The 16,107-nt window shown below is 43.6% G+C and overlaps 1 protein-coding gene across 1 annotated transcript in view; it reads left to right on the top strand.

The window, feature by feature from the left end:
- Positions 1-535: 535 nt before the first annotated feature.
- Positions 536-16,107, top strand: part of SNX8 (sorting nexin 8) — a 34,357-nt gene continuing 18,785 nt past the window's right edge. The window contains exons 1-2 of the mRNA XM_070761359.1: positions 536-1,142; positions 13,203-13,393. Coding sequence (XP_070617460.1) covers positions 1,097-1,142; positions 13,203-13,393 — 237 coding nt within the window. The 5' untranslated portion in view covers positions 536-1,096. The remainder of the gene's footprint in view (positions 1,143-13,202; positions 13,394-16,107) is intronic.

Consider the following 16,107-nt stretch of genomic DNA (forward strand, 5'->3'; position numbering starts at 1 on the left):
GATGAGAAAAAACTAGTAGTAACAGTAGTGCAGACTTAGTGAAGAGTTTGACAGGATTGAGGGAATTATTTGTTTAGCAGAGTGATGACGTTTGGGAAAAAACTGTTATGTCTAGTTGTCTTGGTGTGCAGTGCTCTGTGGTGTCGTTTTGAGGGTAGGAATTGAAACAGTTTGTGTCCAGGATGCGAGGGGTCAGTAAATATTTTCCCAGCCCTCTTTTTGACTCGTGCAGTATACAAGTCCTCATTGGAAGGCAGGTTGGCAGCAATTGTTTTTTCTGCAGTTTTAATTATCAGTTGAAGTTTGTGTCTTCAAAAGTGATTTTAAAACACCCTCTGTGTCTTTAAAAGCCGCTGATGATACAGCATGCCAAGTCCACCCATCACCTCCAGAAAGGGTGTGTCCCTTTTAGGTACAGCTAAGGAAGAGTCTACCCCAGGCTCTTTCTTTTTCTTTTTTGCACAATCAACTGTGCAACCCTGGCTGGCAGTTGCCCCCATCTGGGCGTTCCAGGCAGCGCTCCCCCCTCCCTCCCCCCCATTGACGCACATCTGCTAAGTCAGAGCCTTCCGCTCCAATCCGGCCTTGCCAATTGCAACTGGGGTTTGGGGTGCCCACGCTTGCACCAGCCGAAAGGTGTTGGAAAGGGGGGGGGGGGAGGAGGAGGAAATCGCCTTATCGTTCAACCCAGCCTCGTGCAAACCTGCTCCTCCTTCCTACCCCCCCCCCCCCCTTCAGCCCCGCGGGACTTCCTTGCGGGGAGTTTTTGCAAAGTCTGCGCAGCCTTGCAAAGCGCCTCGGGTTTGTACGTCTCCTCGCGGGCGCTTAGCCCGAGAAAAAAAAAAGGGGGGGTGTCTCTTACTACTACCACCCTCCTTCCAGCCCGTTGAAGAAGCCCCTTCCCCGCTTCCAAGGCCCAGCCGAGCCGTTGCAGCAAGGCGGCGGGGGCGCAAAGCCGCGCGCAAAAAAAGCGATCCCGCAGCAGCACGTGTCGGCCCGCCTCGGAAGCGCCTCCCCGGCCCGGCCCACCAGCCCCCTGGCCGGAGAGCCCGGAGGAGGGACGCTCCCCCGGAGGCTCACATGACCGAGGCCAGCGATGGACCGAGAAGAAGGGCCCGAAGCGAGCCCGGGAGGAGCCGCCGGTAAGCAGCCTCGCCAGAAGGCGCACGGCGCGCGCTCTTCCCTTTTGCGCGCCCCCCTGCAGCCTCCGCCTCGGCCAGCTGCGCCTGTCTGTCTCTCTTTCCAAAGCCCCGGCCTCTCCTTAGTCGACCCCCGGGGCTGGGGACGATGGGCGAGACGATCCTCAGCCTTGGAGACCCCGACGCGCCCCGGCCGGGTTTTGGGCACCTGGAGCGCATGGACAGCTCCCGGATTCCCATCCTCGGGGTCTCTTCTTCCCATCTGGAGGAGCCTCGGCGGCGCAGCCGGAGGGCGAAGGAGCTCGGCCCGGCCGCGCGGGTTCGGGTGGGGCTTTAACGCCTCCCCCCCCCAAAAATTCTTCTCCTTGCGCAGCAGTTCGGGTTTCGTAAGCGCTGCGCCTAACCTTGGGAAGGCGGCTCAGGGAAAGCGAAGGCGTGGAAGGGCGGAATCGAGGCAGCTGTGCGGGATGGGAGGTGTAGTCATCGCCTGGTTGGAGGGCTCCGAGGCAGGAAGACCTCTACGGGGCTCTCCCTCCCTATAATTTCAGATTTTGAAAAGGAGGGCCTCTGCGCTCCCCCCCATTCTTTTTAAAGGAGGTTGTTTTTATCCTACCTACCTACCTACCTACCTACCTACCTATCTATCTATCTACTTATTATTATCTACCTTTCTGTCATCTACCTATTTATCATCTATCTACCTATTTATCTATCTATCTAATCTAATCTAATCTAGTCTACCTACCTATTGTATTCCTATGGGGCCTAATTCCCGAAGGACTCTGGGTGGCTTATAACAAGATATAAAATACATTTAAAAACATCATTAAAAAATTAAGCAAAATGTTTTGAGTGTAGGAGTTGAAACAGTTTATGTCCAGGATCCGAAGGATCAGTCAATATTTTCCCCGCCCTCTTTTTGACTCGTGCAGTCTACAGGTCCTCAATGGAAGGCAGGTTGGCAGTAATTGTTTTTTCTGCAGTTCTGATTCTCCTCTGAAGTCTTTGTCAGTCTTGCTGGGTTGCAGAACCAAACCAGACCGTTATAGAGGTGCAGTTGACAAACTCAATGATTCCTTTGTAGACGGTGCCAAAGTTCCGAGAAGCCTGGATTAGAGGTTGGGCTGAAATGATTTGCCTTTGGAAGCAGCTCAGCAAGATCTGCTTGACCATTAATGTCAACTTGCCATTTATGTCAACTGACCTATCCTCATGGTTAATTCTGCTGCCTTCTTGACATGTGGTTGAGCCGAGCTGTTTATGTGGATCATGAGTTGCCTATCATGACTTTGCACAACTGTTGTGACAGCCCCATGTGCTGTGTAGGAGGGTATGGCCGCATCTAGATAAGGCCAAACTTTGTGGCTTGGAAACTGCTTGGTGGTTTTTCATGCTGCGTTAGCCCAACCGAAGGTGCTTTATCCCCATGTCCAGTCAACGATGTGCCGGTGCCTGGAGGCTGTTGGGGTCTGGATGGGTGTCAACAGACTCAAACTCAACCCGGATAAGACGGAGTGGCTGTGGGTCCTGCCTCCCAGGGACAATTCCATCTGTCCGTCCATAACCCTGGGGGGGGGGATCACTGACCCCTTCAGAGAGGGTCCGCAACTTGGGCGTCCTCCTCGATCCACAGCTCACATTAGAGAAACATCTTTCAGCTGTGGCGAGGGGGGCGTTTGCCCAGATTCGCCTGGTGCACCAGTTGCGGCCCTATCTGGACCGGGACTCACTGCTCACAGTCACTCATGCCCTCACGATTGTTTATATTTTTTGTTGTGAGCCGCCCCGAGTTCGCGGAGAGGGGCGGCATACAAATCTAAATAATAAATAAATAATAAATAATAAAATCACCTCGAGGCTTGACTACTGTAACGCTCTCTACATGGGGCTACCTTTGAAAAGTGTTCGAAAATTTCAGATCGTGCAGAATGCAGCTGCGATAGCAATCATGGGCTTCCCAAGGTATGCCCATGTTACATCAACACTCCGCAGTCTGCATTGGTTGCCGATCAGTTTCCGGTCACAATTCAAAGTGTTGGTTATGACCTTTAAAGCCCTTCATGGCACTGGACCAGAATATCTCCGAGACCACCTTCTGCCGCACGAATCCCAGCGACCGGTTAGGTCCCACAGAGTTGGCCTTCTCCGGGTCCCGTCGACTAAACAATGTCGTTTGGCGGGACCCAGGAGAAGAGCCTTCTCTGTGGCGGCCCCGACCCTTTGGAATCAGCTTCCCCTGGAGATTAGAACTGCCCCCACCCTCCTTGCCTTTCGTAAAGTTCTTAAAACCCATCTCTGCCGTCAGGCATGGGGGAACTGAGACATCTCCCCTGGGCCTATACAGTTTATACATGGTATGTTTGTGTGTGTGTTTGCTTTTAATAATGGGGTTTTAGCGGTTTTTAAATTATTAGATTTGTTCTTACATTGTTCTTTTTATTGTTGTGAGCCGCCCCGAGTCTACGGAGAGGGGCGGCATACGAATCTAATAAATAAATAAATAAATAAATCCTCAATAAACTAGCATTAACCCAAAGATGGCTTGATAGGGCGTGAATCCAACCCAACTTTTAACGCGCTTGCCTGTGTTAAGTTGCCTGGTTGTCATTTTCTGGCTTTTTTTTTTTTTTTTTTTTGGTGCTGGCTGGTAAAAGCCTGGATTTGATTTTGTCTTATGCCGATTGGCTCACTTACGCGGTCATCTTTTTAAACATTTTCTATGGAATGAACTCAAGTGTCGTATTTCCCAACTTCCCCTTGTGCTGCGTGGATTGGATGGAGTTTTCTAAGCAGGAACTGGATGAGATCAAAGGAAATAAGATGCACTCTGTAAACTTTGGACTTTCTGGCTTTTAACATGAGAAAGTGTCTGATGCATCATATTTCTCCCCCCCTCCCCCACAACACACACCTCCGTCATCCCCTCCCCCAGACTGGATGCAATCTGCAATCTCGTTTCCTAGAAAACTTCTTTTTCCTGTCCCTGAGCTTCTCGGTCGGGCTGACAAACATCCGACCAATTTTTTAACAGTGCTAAGATTTGGGCGCCTGTATTTATCTCTAGCATTTTTACCTCTCCCTTTAGCCAAAAAAAAATAGCAATAGCATTTAGATTTCTATACCATTTCGTAATGTTTTTACAGCCCTCTAAGTGGCTTACAGAATCTGCATATTGCCCCCAACAATCTGGGTCCCCCTTTTAGCCACCCAGGGAGGGAGGGAGGGAGGGAGGGAGGGAGGGAGGGAGGGAGGAAGGAAGGAAGGAAGGAAGGAAGGAAGGAAGGAAGGAAGAGCAATAGCATTTAGACTTATATGCCACTTCCTAGTGCTTTTGCAGCCCTCTCTAAGTGGTTTACAGAATCAGCCTCTTGCCCCCAACAATCTGGGTCCTTATTTTACCCACCAACCCACCCAGGAAGGAAGGATGGATGGATGGATGGAAGGAAGGAAGGAAGGAAGGAAGGAAGGAAGGAAGGGGAATAGCATTTAGACTTCTATACCACTTCATAGAGCTTTTACAGCCCTCGCTAAGTGGTTTACAGAATCCGCATATTGCCCCCAACAGTCTGGGTCCTCCATTTGACCCACCTCGGAAGGATGGGAGGAAGGAAGGAAGGGGAATAGCATTTAGACTTATATGCCGCTTCCTAGAGCTTTTACAGCCCTCTCTAAGTGGTTTACAGAATCAGCCTCTTGCCCCCAACAATCTGGGTCCTCATTTTACCCACCTAAGAAGGATGGAAGGCTGAATCAACCCTGAGCCGGTGGTGAGATTTCAACTGCTGAACTATATGCCGCCCCGAGTCTATGGAGAGCGGCGGCATACAAATCAAACAACCAACCAACCAACCAAACAAACAAACCAACAGTTAGCAGTTAGCTGAAGTAGCCTGCAGTGCTGCACTCTAACCACGCTTTGAGCTGGGAAAAGGATGGTGGGGGAATCTTGGATTTTAGAGGCTGAAAGGGAAGGCCCCTAAGGTACAACAGGTGGGGTTGGAGAAGCGAAAAAGCCAGCTCAAGACACAAGGATTTTCCTGGGATGCTTCTCCATGGAGTAATGTTGATCCTGGAGTAGGTACTCCACGCTGTCTGTGCTTCTCCTCAGGCTCTCAAATCTGCTCCTTTGTGGCTTCTGTTTGTTTTCTTCCATTGTTTTCCCCTGGGGAGCTTAAAGCCTCCAAGGTGCCTTAGGGATCTTGTGCTAACATTTCCAATATTTAGGCTCCAGACAGCGGGGAACATACCATATTTTTCGGAGTATAAAACACACCTTAGTTTTTGGAGAAGAAAATAGGGAAAAGAATCTGCTTACCGTGTATTCATCCAGCTAGCGTCCTTAGTCTGGTCAGCTTCAGCCCATTATTTTATCCCCTGGTTAGGGCTTAAAAAAACTTTATTCAGAGAGAGTAACAATGAAAGACCTTGCAAGCCAGTAAGAGCTGGGAACATCGTTAGCACCTGGAAAGAAACATTTGGAGCAGGTTAGACCAATGGGGGAAAAACCTTGCAAAGACGTAGGACTTTGTTGGCGCCTAGTTAGGGCTGGAAAGAAATTTATTCGGAGCAAGTTAGAGCAATGAAAAAAAAACCTGGAAAGTCTTAGGGCTTGGAAAACATTATTTGCAGAGAGTAACAATGAAAAAGCTTGCAAGCCTGTAAAGGCTGGGAACATTGTTAGCACCCGGTTAGGGTTGGAAAGAAACATTCAGAGCAAATAGAGAATGGAAAAAAAAAACCCAGGGCTTGGAAAACATTCTTTGCAGAGAGTAACAATGAAAGAGCTTGCAAGCTGATAAGAGCTGGGAACATCGTTAGCACCTGGTTAGGGCTGGAAAGAAACTTATTTGGAGTAAGTTAGAGCAATGAAAAAAAAACCTGCAAAAACTTAGAGCTTGGAAAACATTCTTTGGAGAGAGAAACAAAAAAAAAGCTACATTCAGTATACGACACACCCAGCCCTTTTTAGGGAGGAAAAAGGTGCCTCATATTCCAAAAAATACAGTATTCTGCTCAGCATATGGAATGAGTTTACTGGTTGGGGTTAGGGGTTAGGGTCTGTTGCATGTAGGGGTTTGGTCATTAAATATCTTGGCGATGCAGTGTGTGTTTGTGCATGCACACAGGTGTTTTTCTGGGCCTGTTTGTTGTGTTAACTGTAGCAATACAGGAGTTGGAGCATCAAGCATATCAAACACTAAGAAAAATGTTTACCTTATTGTGTATAATCACCATTTGGTAAAAAACAAACAAACAAATATTTGTATGGACACAATTTAACTTGCAGTAACTATTATAGCCTTTGTAGGAATACAATTATTCTTTGTAAACAGTATATTTGGTAAGTTTTGACTTTCCTTTATATGCACAATTTGTATGACTTTTCAGGGTATCCTGTAGCTTAAAAAGTTGACGTGATAGACAAAAACGGTGGTTACTTTTTGGATCCAAAGGCCAAAAAGTTAGTTGAAAAACAAGTCACAGATTTAAGGCAACGAAATTGCTCTTCCCGAGTGGATGAACTTTGGCTGAGCGGTTTTTGAACTCGGCTCTTCCAAGTCGTAAGCCGCAAGGAGGCCATTGCCTACCCCAGCCCACCCTTCCCGAGCTCCAAGCTGTAAGTTCAGTAGCAAAAGATTATTATTTTTTTTAAAGTGACCCTTTCCAACATCTGGAGAGGTTTTCATGTAACTCAACACTGGGATAATTTAAAAAAAAACACACACATTGTGATAATATTTGTTAAGGTTTCTTTACAGGCCTGGAATGGATTGGGGCTGAAATTTGGAGAGGTTAATTGGAGAGGGTTTTTTTTTGCAGGATTCGAACCCAAGAAATGAATCTGGCTATTCGGCTTAAAGGCTGATGCCGTACATTGGTGGTCAGGTTGGCATCGAAATCAGGTTATTTTGTGCCTTGGATCCTGCACAGCCGGTTTTTTTTAAAAAAAAAAAAACCTCGGCCAAACTGAAAAAAATATATATTTCCCCCCCCCCCCAGATGTTTCACGTTGTTGAAAATTATTTGGCAGGAATCTCTTTTATTTTTTCTTTCCCTGGGCCAAAAAAAAAATTGCAGAAGTATGTTAGGCTGTGTTAACTTTCCGAAATCATTTCAGTTCCATTTTCTGATGAATTCTAGAAATGTTAATAGAAGAATGTGGGGGGATTTCCTGAGAAGGTGGGGTGGGGAGGAGAACCCCTAAAACTTTTCCTGATCAGAAACTCTGGATGGGAAATTGCAAAGGCAATTTTTTAAAATTATTTTTAAACGTCTCCTATTTTTCCCCTCTGACAATCTGGATTTTTTTAAAAAAGGAAACAAAACAGCAGTAAACAAGCTAGAATGCTTTGATTTGGGGTGGAATCTCCTTCTTATCCTGTTTCCAGTTATTGCCTTTTGCTGAGGGTTTGCATTCCATTGTGACTTCTTTTCTTCTCTCTCTCGCTTTTCCTCTTTCTCCCTCTCTTCTCCTTTTTCACTCTCCTTTTTTCCTCTTTCTTTCTCTCTCATGCTTTTCGTCTTCTCTCTCTTCCTCTTCCTTCTCTCTCTTTTCCTCTTTCTCTCTTTTTCTCTCTCTTTTCCTCTTTCTCTCTTTTTCTCTCTTTTCCTTTTTCTTCTCTCTCTTCCCTTTTCACTCTCATCATTTTCCTCTTTCTTTCTCTCTCATGCTTTTCGTCTTCTCTCTCTTCCTCTTTCTTCTCTCTCTTTTCCTCTTTCTCTCTTTTTCTCTCTCTCTTTTCCTCTTTCTCACTCTCTTCTCCTTTTTCACTCTCCTTCTTTCCTCTTTCTTTCTCTCTCATGCTTTTCATCTTCTCTCTCTTCCTCTTTCTTCTCTCTCTTTTCCTCTTTCTCTCTTTTTCTCTCTCTTTTCCTCTTTCTCTCTTTTTCTCTCTTTTCCTTTTTCTTCTCTCTCTTCCCTTTTCACTCTCATCATTTTCCTCTTTCTTTCTCTCTCATGCTTTTCGTCTTCTCTCTCTTCCTCTTTCTTCTCTCTCTTTTCCTCTTTCTCTCTTTTTCTCTCTCTCTTTTCCTCTTTCTCCTTTCCCCCTTTTCCTCTTTTTTCTCTCTCTCTTTTCCTCTTTCTCTCTTTTTCTCTCTTTTCCTTTTTCTTCTCTCTCTTCCCTTTTCACTCTCATCATTTTCCTCTTTCTTTCTCTCTCATGCTTTTCGTCTTCTCTCTCTTCCTCTTTCTTCTCTCTCTTTTCCTCTTTCTCTCTTTTTCTCTCTCTCTTTTCCTCTTTCTCCCTCTCTTCTCCTTTTTCACTCTCCTTCTTTCCTCTTTCTTTCTCTCTCATGCTTTTCGTCTTCTCTCTCTTCCTCTTCCTTCTCTCTCTTTTCCTCTTTCTCTCTTTTTCTCTCTCTTTTCCTCTTTCTCTCTTTTTCTCTCTTTTCCTTTTTCTTCTCTCTCTTCCCTTTTCACTCTCATCATTTTCCTCTTTCTTTCTCTCTCATGCTTTTCGTCTTCTCTCTCTTCCTCTTTCTTCTCTCTCTTTTCCTCTTTCTCTCTTTTTCTCTCTCTCTTTTCCTCTTTCTCCCTCTCTTCTCCTTTTTCACTCTCCTTCTTTCCTCTTTCTTTCTCTCTCATGCTTTTCATCTTCTCTCTCTTCCTCTTCCTTCTCTCTCTTTTCCTCTTTCTCTCTTTTTCTCTCTCTTTTCCTCTTTCTCTCTTTTTCTCTCTTTTCCTTTTTCTTCTCTCTCTTCCCTTTTCACTCTCATCATTTTCCTCTTTCTTTCTCTCTCATGCTTTTCGTCTTCTCTCTCTTCCTCTTTCTTCTCTCTCTTTTCCTCTTTCTCTCTTTTTCTCTCTCTCTTTTCCTCTTTCTCACTCTCTTCTCCTTTTTCACTCTCCTTCTTTCCTCTTTCTTTCTCTCTCATGCTTTTCATCTTCTCTCTCTTCCTCTTTCTTCTCTCTCTTTTCCTCTTTCTCTCTTTTTCTCTCTCTTTTCCTCTTTCTCTCTTTTTCTCTCTTTTCCTTTTTCTTCTCTCTCTTCCCTTTTCACTCTCATCATTTTCCTCTTTCTTTCTCTCTCATGCTTTTCGTCTTCTCTCTCTTCCTCTTTCTTCTCTCTCTTTTCCTCTTTCTCTCTTTTTCTCTCTCTCTTTTCCTCTTTCTCCCTCTCTTCTCCTTTTTCACTCTCCTTCTTTCCTCTTTCTTTCTCTCTCATGCTTTTCGTCTTCTCTCTCTTCCTCTTTCTTCTCTCTCTTTTCCTCTTTCTCTCTTTTTCTCTCTCTCTTTTCCTCTTTCTCCCTCTCTTCTCCTTTTTCACTCTCCTTCTTTCCTCTTTCTTTCTCTCTCATGCTTTTCATCTTCTCTCTCTTCCTCTTTCTTCTCTCTCTTTTCCTCTTTCTCTCTTTTTCTCTCTCTCTTTTCCTCTTTCTCCTTTCCCCCTTTTCCTCTTTTTTCTCTCTCTCTTTTCCTCTTTCTTCTCTCTCTTTTCCCTTATCACTCTCATTCTTTTCCTCCTTTCTCTCTCATTCTTTTCGTCTTCTCTCTCTTCTTTCTTTCTTTCTCTCTCTTTTTCTTTTTCTCTCTCTTTCTCATTCTCTCTCTGTTTCTGTTTCTTTCTCTCATTTTCTTTCTCTATTTCTCATTCTCTCCCCTTCTCTCTTTCTCTTTTCACCCACACTTTTTCCTCTCCTTCTTTTACACTTTCATTCTCTTTCTCACTCTCTCTCCCTTTCTTTCTCTTTCCTCCTGCCTCCCCCTCCCTCTCTTTAACCCTAGAAATAGATGAGACCTGGAGAAAAACTGCTTTTCGTGGTTTATTTTGGCGATAACCACGGCAAGGAAACACCTGGGTTTGCATGTTGGGGAGCTCTGTGTTTCCTCTGCTTTGCAAGATCGGAATGTAGTATTTTCCAAAGTGGGAGTTTACCCTCTTCCTTCTGGAGGAAGAATTTTTCATCTCTGGGAAAGGGACTTTGGACTTTGGGGGTGTTGCTGGGTGCACGGTTTGTGTTCTGCGTGCTTTCGAACGCCTTCGCCTGGATAGATGTTGAGAGATTGTGCCACATGGCATCGTAACCTTAAAAGAATGTTTTGGCTTTCAAACCGTTTTATTTTTTAAAAAGAAAAAATTTCTGTTCAATCCTGTCTGATTCTCGGAGAGATGGCCTGGACAAGTCCTTGTTTTTTTGGTGAGGTTTTTCCAGAAAGTCTGCCATTGGCTCCTTCTAAGAGCTTGGAGAGACAGACTGACCTGAGGTCATCCAGCTGTTTCAGTGCCCAAGGGGGACTATTATTATTATTATTATTATTATTATTATTATTATTATTTAGAATTGTATGCCGCCCCTCTCTGTAGACTCGGGGCCGCTCACAACAATAACAAAGACAATGTAAGAACAAATCTAATAACTTAAAAAACACTAAAAACCCCATTATTAAAAGCAAACATACACACAAACATACCATGTATAAACTGTATAGGCCCTGGGGAGATGTCTCAGTTCCCCCATGCCTGACGGCAGAGATGGGTCTTAAGAACTTTACGAAAGGCGAGGAGGGCGGGGGCAATTCTGATCTCTCGGGGGAGTTGGTTCCAGAGGGTCGGGGCCGCCACAGAGAAGGCTCTTCCCCTGGGTCCCACCAAACGACATTGCTTAGTCGACGGGACCCGGAGAAGGCCAGCTCTGTGGGACCTAACTGGTTGCTGGGATTCATGCGGCAGAAGACGGTCCCGGAGATTTTATTTTATTTATTTATTATTTAGATTTGTATGCCGCCCCCTCCGCAGACTCGGGGCGGCTCACAACAGAACAAAACAATTCATGACAAATCTAAATTATAGTTTAAAATACTGTATTTAAAAAACCCCATTTACTAAACAACCATACATACAAACATACCATGCATAAATTGTATATGCCCGGGGGAGATGACTCAGTTCCCCCATGCCTGACGACAAAGGTGGGTTTTAAGGAGTTTACGGAAGGCAGGGAGAGTAGGGGCAGTTCTAATCTCTGGGGGGAGTTGGTTCCAGAGGGCTGGGGCCGCCACAGAGAAGGCTCTTCCCCTGGGGCCCGCCAACCGACATTGTTTAGTTGACGGGACCCGGAGAAGGCCAACTCGGTGGGACCTAACGGGTCGCTGGGATTCGTGTGGCAGAAGGCGGTCCCTGAGATATTCTGGTCCGGTGCCATGAAGGGCTTTATAGGTCATAACCAACACTTTGAATTGTGACCGGAAACTGATCGGCAACCAATGCAGACTGCGGAGTGTTGGTGTGACATGGGCATTTTTGGGAAAGCCCATGATTGCTCTCGCAGCTGCATTCTGCACGATCTGAAGTTTCCGAACACTTTTCAGAGGTAGCCCCATGTAGACTAGAACTCACAGTCTTCTGGTTTCCAACCTAGCGCCTTCACCGCTACGCCAAACCCTCTGCTGAGCGAAACGTTTGTTGAGCGAGTCTTGGACCCTTCCTCGCCGTTTCTTGCAGCGGTTGTTAAATGAATTTCTGCCGCTTTTGAATTGAATTGAATTGAATTTATTCTATTTCTATGCCGCCGAATCCCGTAGGACACAGAGTGTCCTACAACAATAAAAAACAATGCAATGATACAATAATAAAAAAGAAGTCAAAGAACAACAATAATTAAAACCCCCAAACCGTAACAAACCCAGTTAATCTGGCTTCTGCATTGACTTTGTCCGAAAGTTGCAATAACGCCACCCTGGAACATGACCGTCAGTGGCCAAGCGCCTGAATTTTGATCCCGTGGCCGCCGCGGGGATATTGCCATGCTCTTAACTGTGCAAAATGTGTCTGCCACTTTTTTCCAGTGCCGTTGTCACTTTGGACGGTCGCTGAATGACCTGTTGTAAATTGAGGACTGCCTGTAAGAACCTTCATCCAGGTTTACTCATTGCCGTTACCCATGGTTAGTTTAGCCATGGTTTTGGGAACAAACCGTAATCGGCTCCTATGCAAAACTCCGGCGGTTGTGTTGACGCAGTAGAGCCAAATCCCCAAGCCGTGTTCCAGCTGGTTCAGTGAGATGGGTGGAAACTTCGCCTTGAATTATTTTGCGTTCTCCAACCTCGGCCTTTTGGCTCTCTAGGGATTCCCACCGTTCACATCTGGAGAGGCTCCCCTTGGAAAAGGCCCTTGCAGATAAAATAATAACCACGTGGAGCAGAATGGCCTCCAACGCACGCACACATCTGTCCTTCACCCAACCTTCTTGGGCTTCCCAAAATTTGGCCATGGACATTTTGAGCAGATAGGAAGTGTGGGGACTGTGCTTCTTCTCCTGTCCTCTTCTTGTTCTTGTTCTTCTTCTTCTTGTTCTTCTTCTTCTTGTTCTTCTTCTTCTTGTTGTTCTTGTTCTTCTTCCTCTTCTTGTTCTTCTTCTTCTTGTTCTTCTTCTTCTTGTGGTTCTTGTTCTTCTCCTTCCTCTTCCTCCTCTTTCTCCCCCTCCTCTTCCTTCTCCTTCTTCTCCCTCTTCCTTTTCCTCTTCCTCTTCTTCTTCTTTTCCTCCTTTCTCCTCCTCCTTCTCTTTCTCTTTCTTATTTCTCCTCCTCCTCCTCTTCCTCCACCCTCCTTCTCCTTCTCCTCTTCCTTCTTCTTCCTCTTCTACTTCTCCACCTGCTTCTCCTCCTCCTTTCTCCTTCTCCTCTTCTTCCTTCTCCTTTTCTTTCTTCCTCTCCTCCTCCTCCAGAAATCTTCACATTTTTTCTCCCTCCCACCGTCCCAAAGTTGATTGTGAACAGGCACCCAGAATGCCAGCTTAAGTGCTGCTGCTCGGGGTTTTTTTTTTTTATCTTTGCAGGAGCCAGTTCGACGGGAATTACCAGCCTCTCAGCTGGCTCCTTCAAATGATTTTATTTGGCACCTGGCCGAGCGGAGCCAACTGCTTCTGAAGAGGCGAAGGTGTGGGGTTGGAGACATTTCTGGGTAGTTCTGGCAGGTAGAGATAAAACTTCTCCAACCTAGGTATGCGCCTGTTTCGTGCAAGAGCAGTTTACAGATTGGGTAGCACGAGAAGGTCTCTTCCCCCTGCCTTTTTTTCCACCTAGAGCATCTATTTTATTTTATTTTTTGCATTCCTCTTTAGACTTGGGGGAACCTCCCGCCAGCGACCCCAAAGATTCGGAAGACCCTCCGATGCAGAAGCCTCCAGGAAGCCCCTTGGTCCTCGCTCACACCTTACAGGAGCTCTTGAGCAAAGACACCGTTCAAGTGCAGCTCATCCCGGAGAAAAAAGGGCTGTTTTTGAAGCACGTGGAATATGAAGTCTCCAGCAAGGTTGGTGACGAGGAAGAAATTTGATGCGTGGGCTCCGCTTGGAGACGCTTGGTCGATCCTCCAGGCGGGCTGGAATTTGAGGAATATAAGGGGCTGTATTTGGAGAAAAGGCATTTAAGATTGGCCCTGAGGGAAGAGGGAAGCAATTGCTCTCGGCTTTTTAGCTGAAGCTTGTAGAGCTAAAACCAACTGTATCTTGGAAGAGCTTCGTCTCTCTAAAAAGAGAGAATTCTCTATATTTTGCAGTTATCAATGCCGTGCTTAGTTTTGGAATGCAAATTGTACCCCCACCTTGCGCAAATTTACATCGACATTTTAGAAATCATAGTTAATAGGATATAAACTTCTTTTTAAAAAGAGAGGGGCGGCATACAAATCTAATAAATAATAATAATAATAAATAATAATAATAAATCTCTTTTTTAAATTTTTTAAATTTTTTTCTTCACCATATACAAATTCATATCTGTCTGTCTGTCTATCGATCGATCGATCGATAGTAGATAGATAGATAGATAGTAGATAGATAGATAGATAGATAGTAGATAGATAGATAGTAGATAGATAGATATAGTAGATAGATAGATAGTAGATAGATAGATAGATAGATAGATAGATAGATAGTAGATAGATAGATAGATAGATAGATAGATAGATAGATAGATAGATATAGTAGATAGATAGATAGATAGATAGTAGATAGATAGATAGATAGATAGATATAGTAGATAGATAGTAGATAGATAGATAGATATAGTAGATAGATAGTAGATAGATAGATAGATAGATAGATAGTAGATAGATAGATAGATAGATATAGTAGATAGATAGATAGTAGATAGATAGATAGATAGATAGATAGTAGATAGATAGATAGTAGATAGATAGATAGATAGATAGATAGATAGATAGATAGATAGATATAGTAGATAGATAGTAGATAGATAGATAGTAGATAGATTGATAGATATAGTAGATAGATAGTAGATAGATAGATAGATAGTAGATAGATAGATAGATAGATAGATATAGTAGATAGATAGATAGATAGATAGATAGTAGATAGATAGATAGTAGATAGATAGATAGATATAGTAGATAGATAGTAGATAGATAGATAGATAGATAGATAGATAGTAGATAGATAGATAGACAGACAGACAGACAGACAGACAGATAGTAGATAGATAGATAGATAGATAGTAGATAGATAGATAGATAGATAGATAGATAGTAGATAGATAGATAGTAGATAGACAGACAGACAGACAGACAGACAGATGATAGATAGTAGATAGATAGATAGATAGATAGATAGATAGATAGGTAGGTAGGTAGGTAGGTAGGTAGGTAGGTAGAGATAGAGATACAGTATACTGTTCAAAAAAATAAAGGGAACACTTAAACAACACAATATAGCTCCAAGTAAATCAAACATCTGTGAAATCAAACTGTCCACTTAGGAATCAACACTGATTGACCATCAATTTCACAATCTCCAGATTCCTAAGAGGTCAGTAAGGGGCGTACATAAGCGCACTACAGTGCCTTCCGTCCCCTGTCCTATGGTCTCTCCTATATCTCCTATATCTTCTCTACTATATCTCTATAAGCTTCATTGTATATTATTGTGTATTGGACAAAATAAATAAAATAAAATAAAATAAATAAAAATAAATAAATGTTGTCAACACATTCAATTTGGTACAGAACAAAGTATTCAATGAGAATATTTCATTCATTCAGATCTAGGATGTGTTTATTTATTTATTTATTAGATTTGTATGCCACCCCTCTCCGTAGACTCGGGGCGGCTCACAATACAATAAAAACAGTTCCTAACAAATCTAATAATTTACAATTTAAAATTTAAAATAGTTTAAAAAGCCCATTTTTAAGCAGACATTAAGTGTTCTTTGAGTGTTCCCTTTATTTTTTGAGCAGGATAGATAGATAGACAGACAGACAGACAGACAGACAGACAGACAGACAGACAGACAGATAGATACTATTTCTACTTCCTCTTTCACCCTCTTAAACCTTTCCAGAGTATCTCCACTCTCAAATTTGCAGACAGGTATTTTATAACTCCTTTAAGTATACCCTCCCCAAAAAGAAAAATATATATGAATAAATAATAAATCTCTAACGCAGTGTTTCCCAAACTTTGGCAGCTTTATTATTATTATTATTATTATTATTATTATTATTATTATTATTATTATTTATTAGATTTGTATGCCGCCCCTCTCCGTAGACTCGTAGCTTTAAGATGGGTGGACTTCAACTCTCAGAATTCCCCAACCAGCCAGGCTGCCAAGGGTTAAGGGTTAACCTTTGGTTAGAGCTGTTGTCAAATAATATAATGGATTACTTAACATTTTATAATAACACGAATTATAGGACAACAAGAAGAAAGGACTCCTTTTCCGCTATTGTGGAGTCTCTCTGAAATCAGTATAATAAATAATAAAGATTTGGATGGATTGGGTTGGAATTTGAAACCAGCATGCCTAATTAACTATAAAAAAAGTTAACAACTTTTTTAGTTGTCAACAATCAAAGTCAACAGAAATTGCCTTACAAATCGTTCCCCAGTGTAATCTGCAAGTAGTGTGCAAATACTAATGTTGTAGTGTACAAATACTATGTGCAAACTTTGAGAAGTTAAGATTCGCAGTCGGTGGGGTTTGCCAGGTAGAAGAAAGGACGGA

The sequence above is a fragment of the Erythrolamprus reginae genome, chromosome 9, assembly GCF_031021105.1.
Source record: "Erythrolamprus reginae isolate rEryReg1 chromosome 9, rEryReg1.hap1, whole genome shotgun sequence".
In the NCBI taxonomy this organism is placed as follows: Eukaryota; Metazoa; Chordata; class Lepidosauria; order Squamata; family Dipsadidae; genus Erythrolamprus; species Erythrolamprus reginae.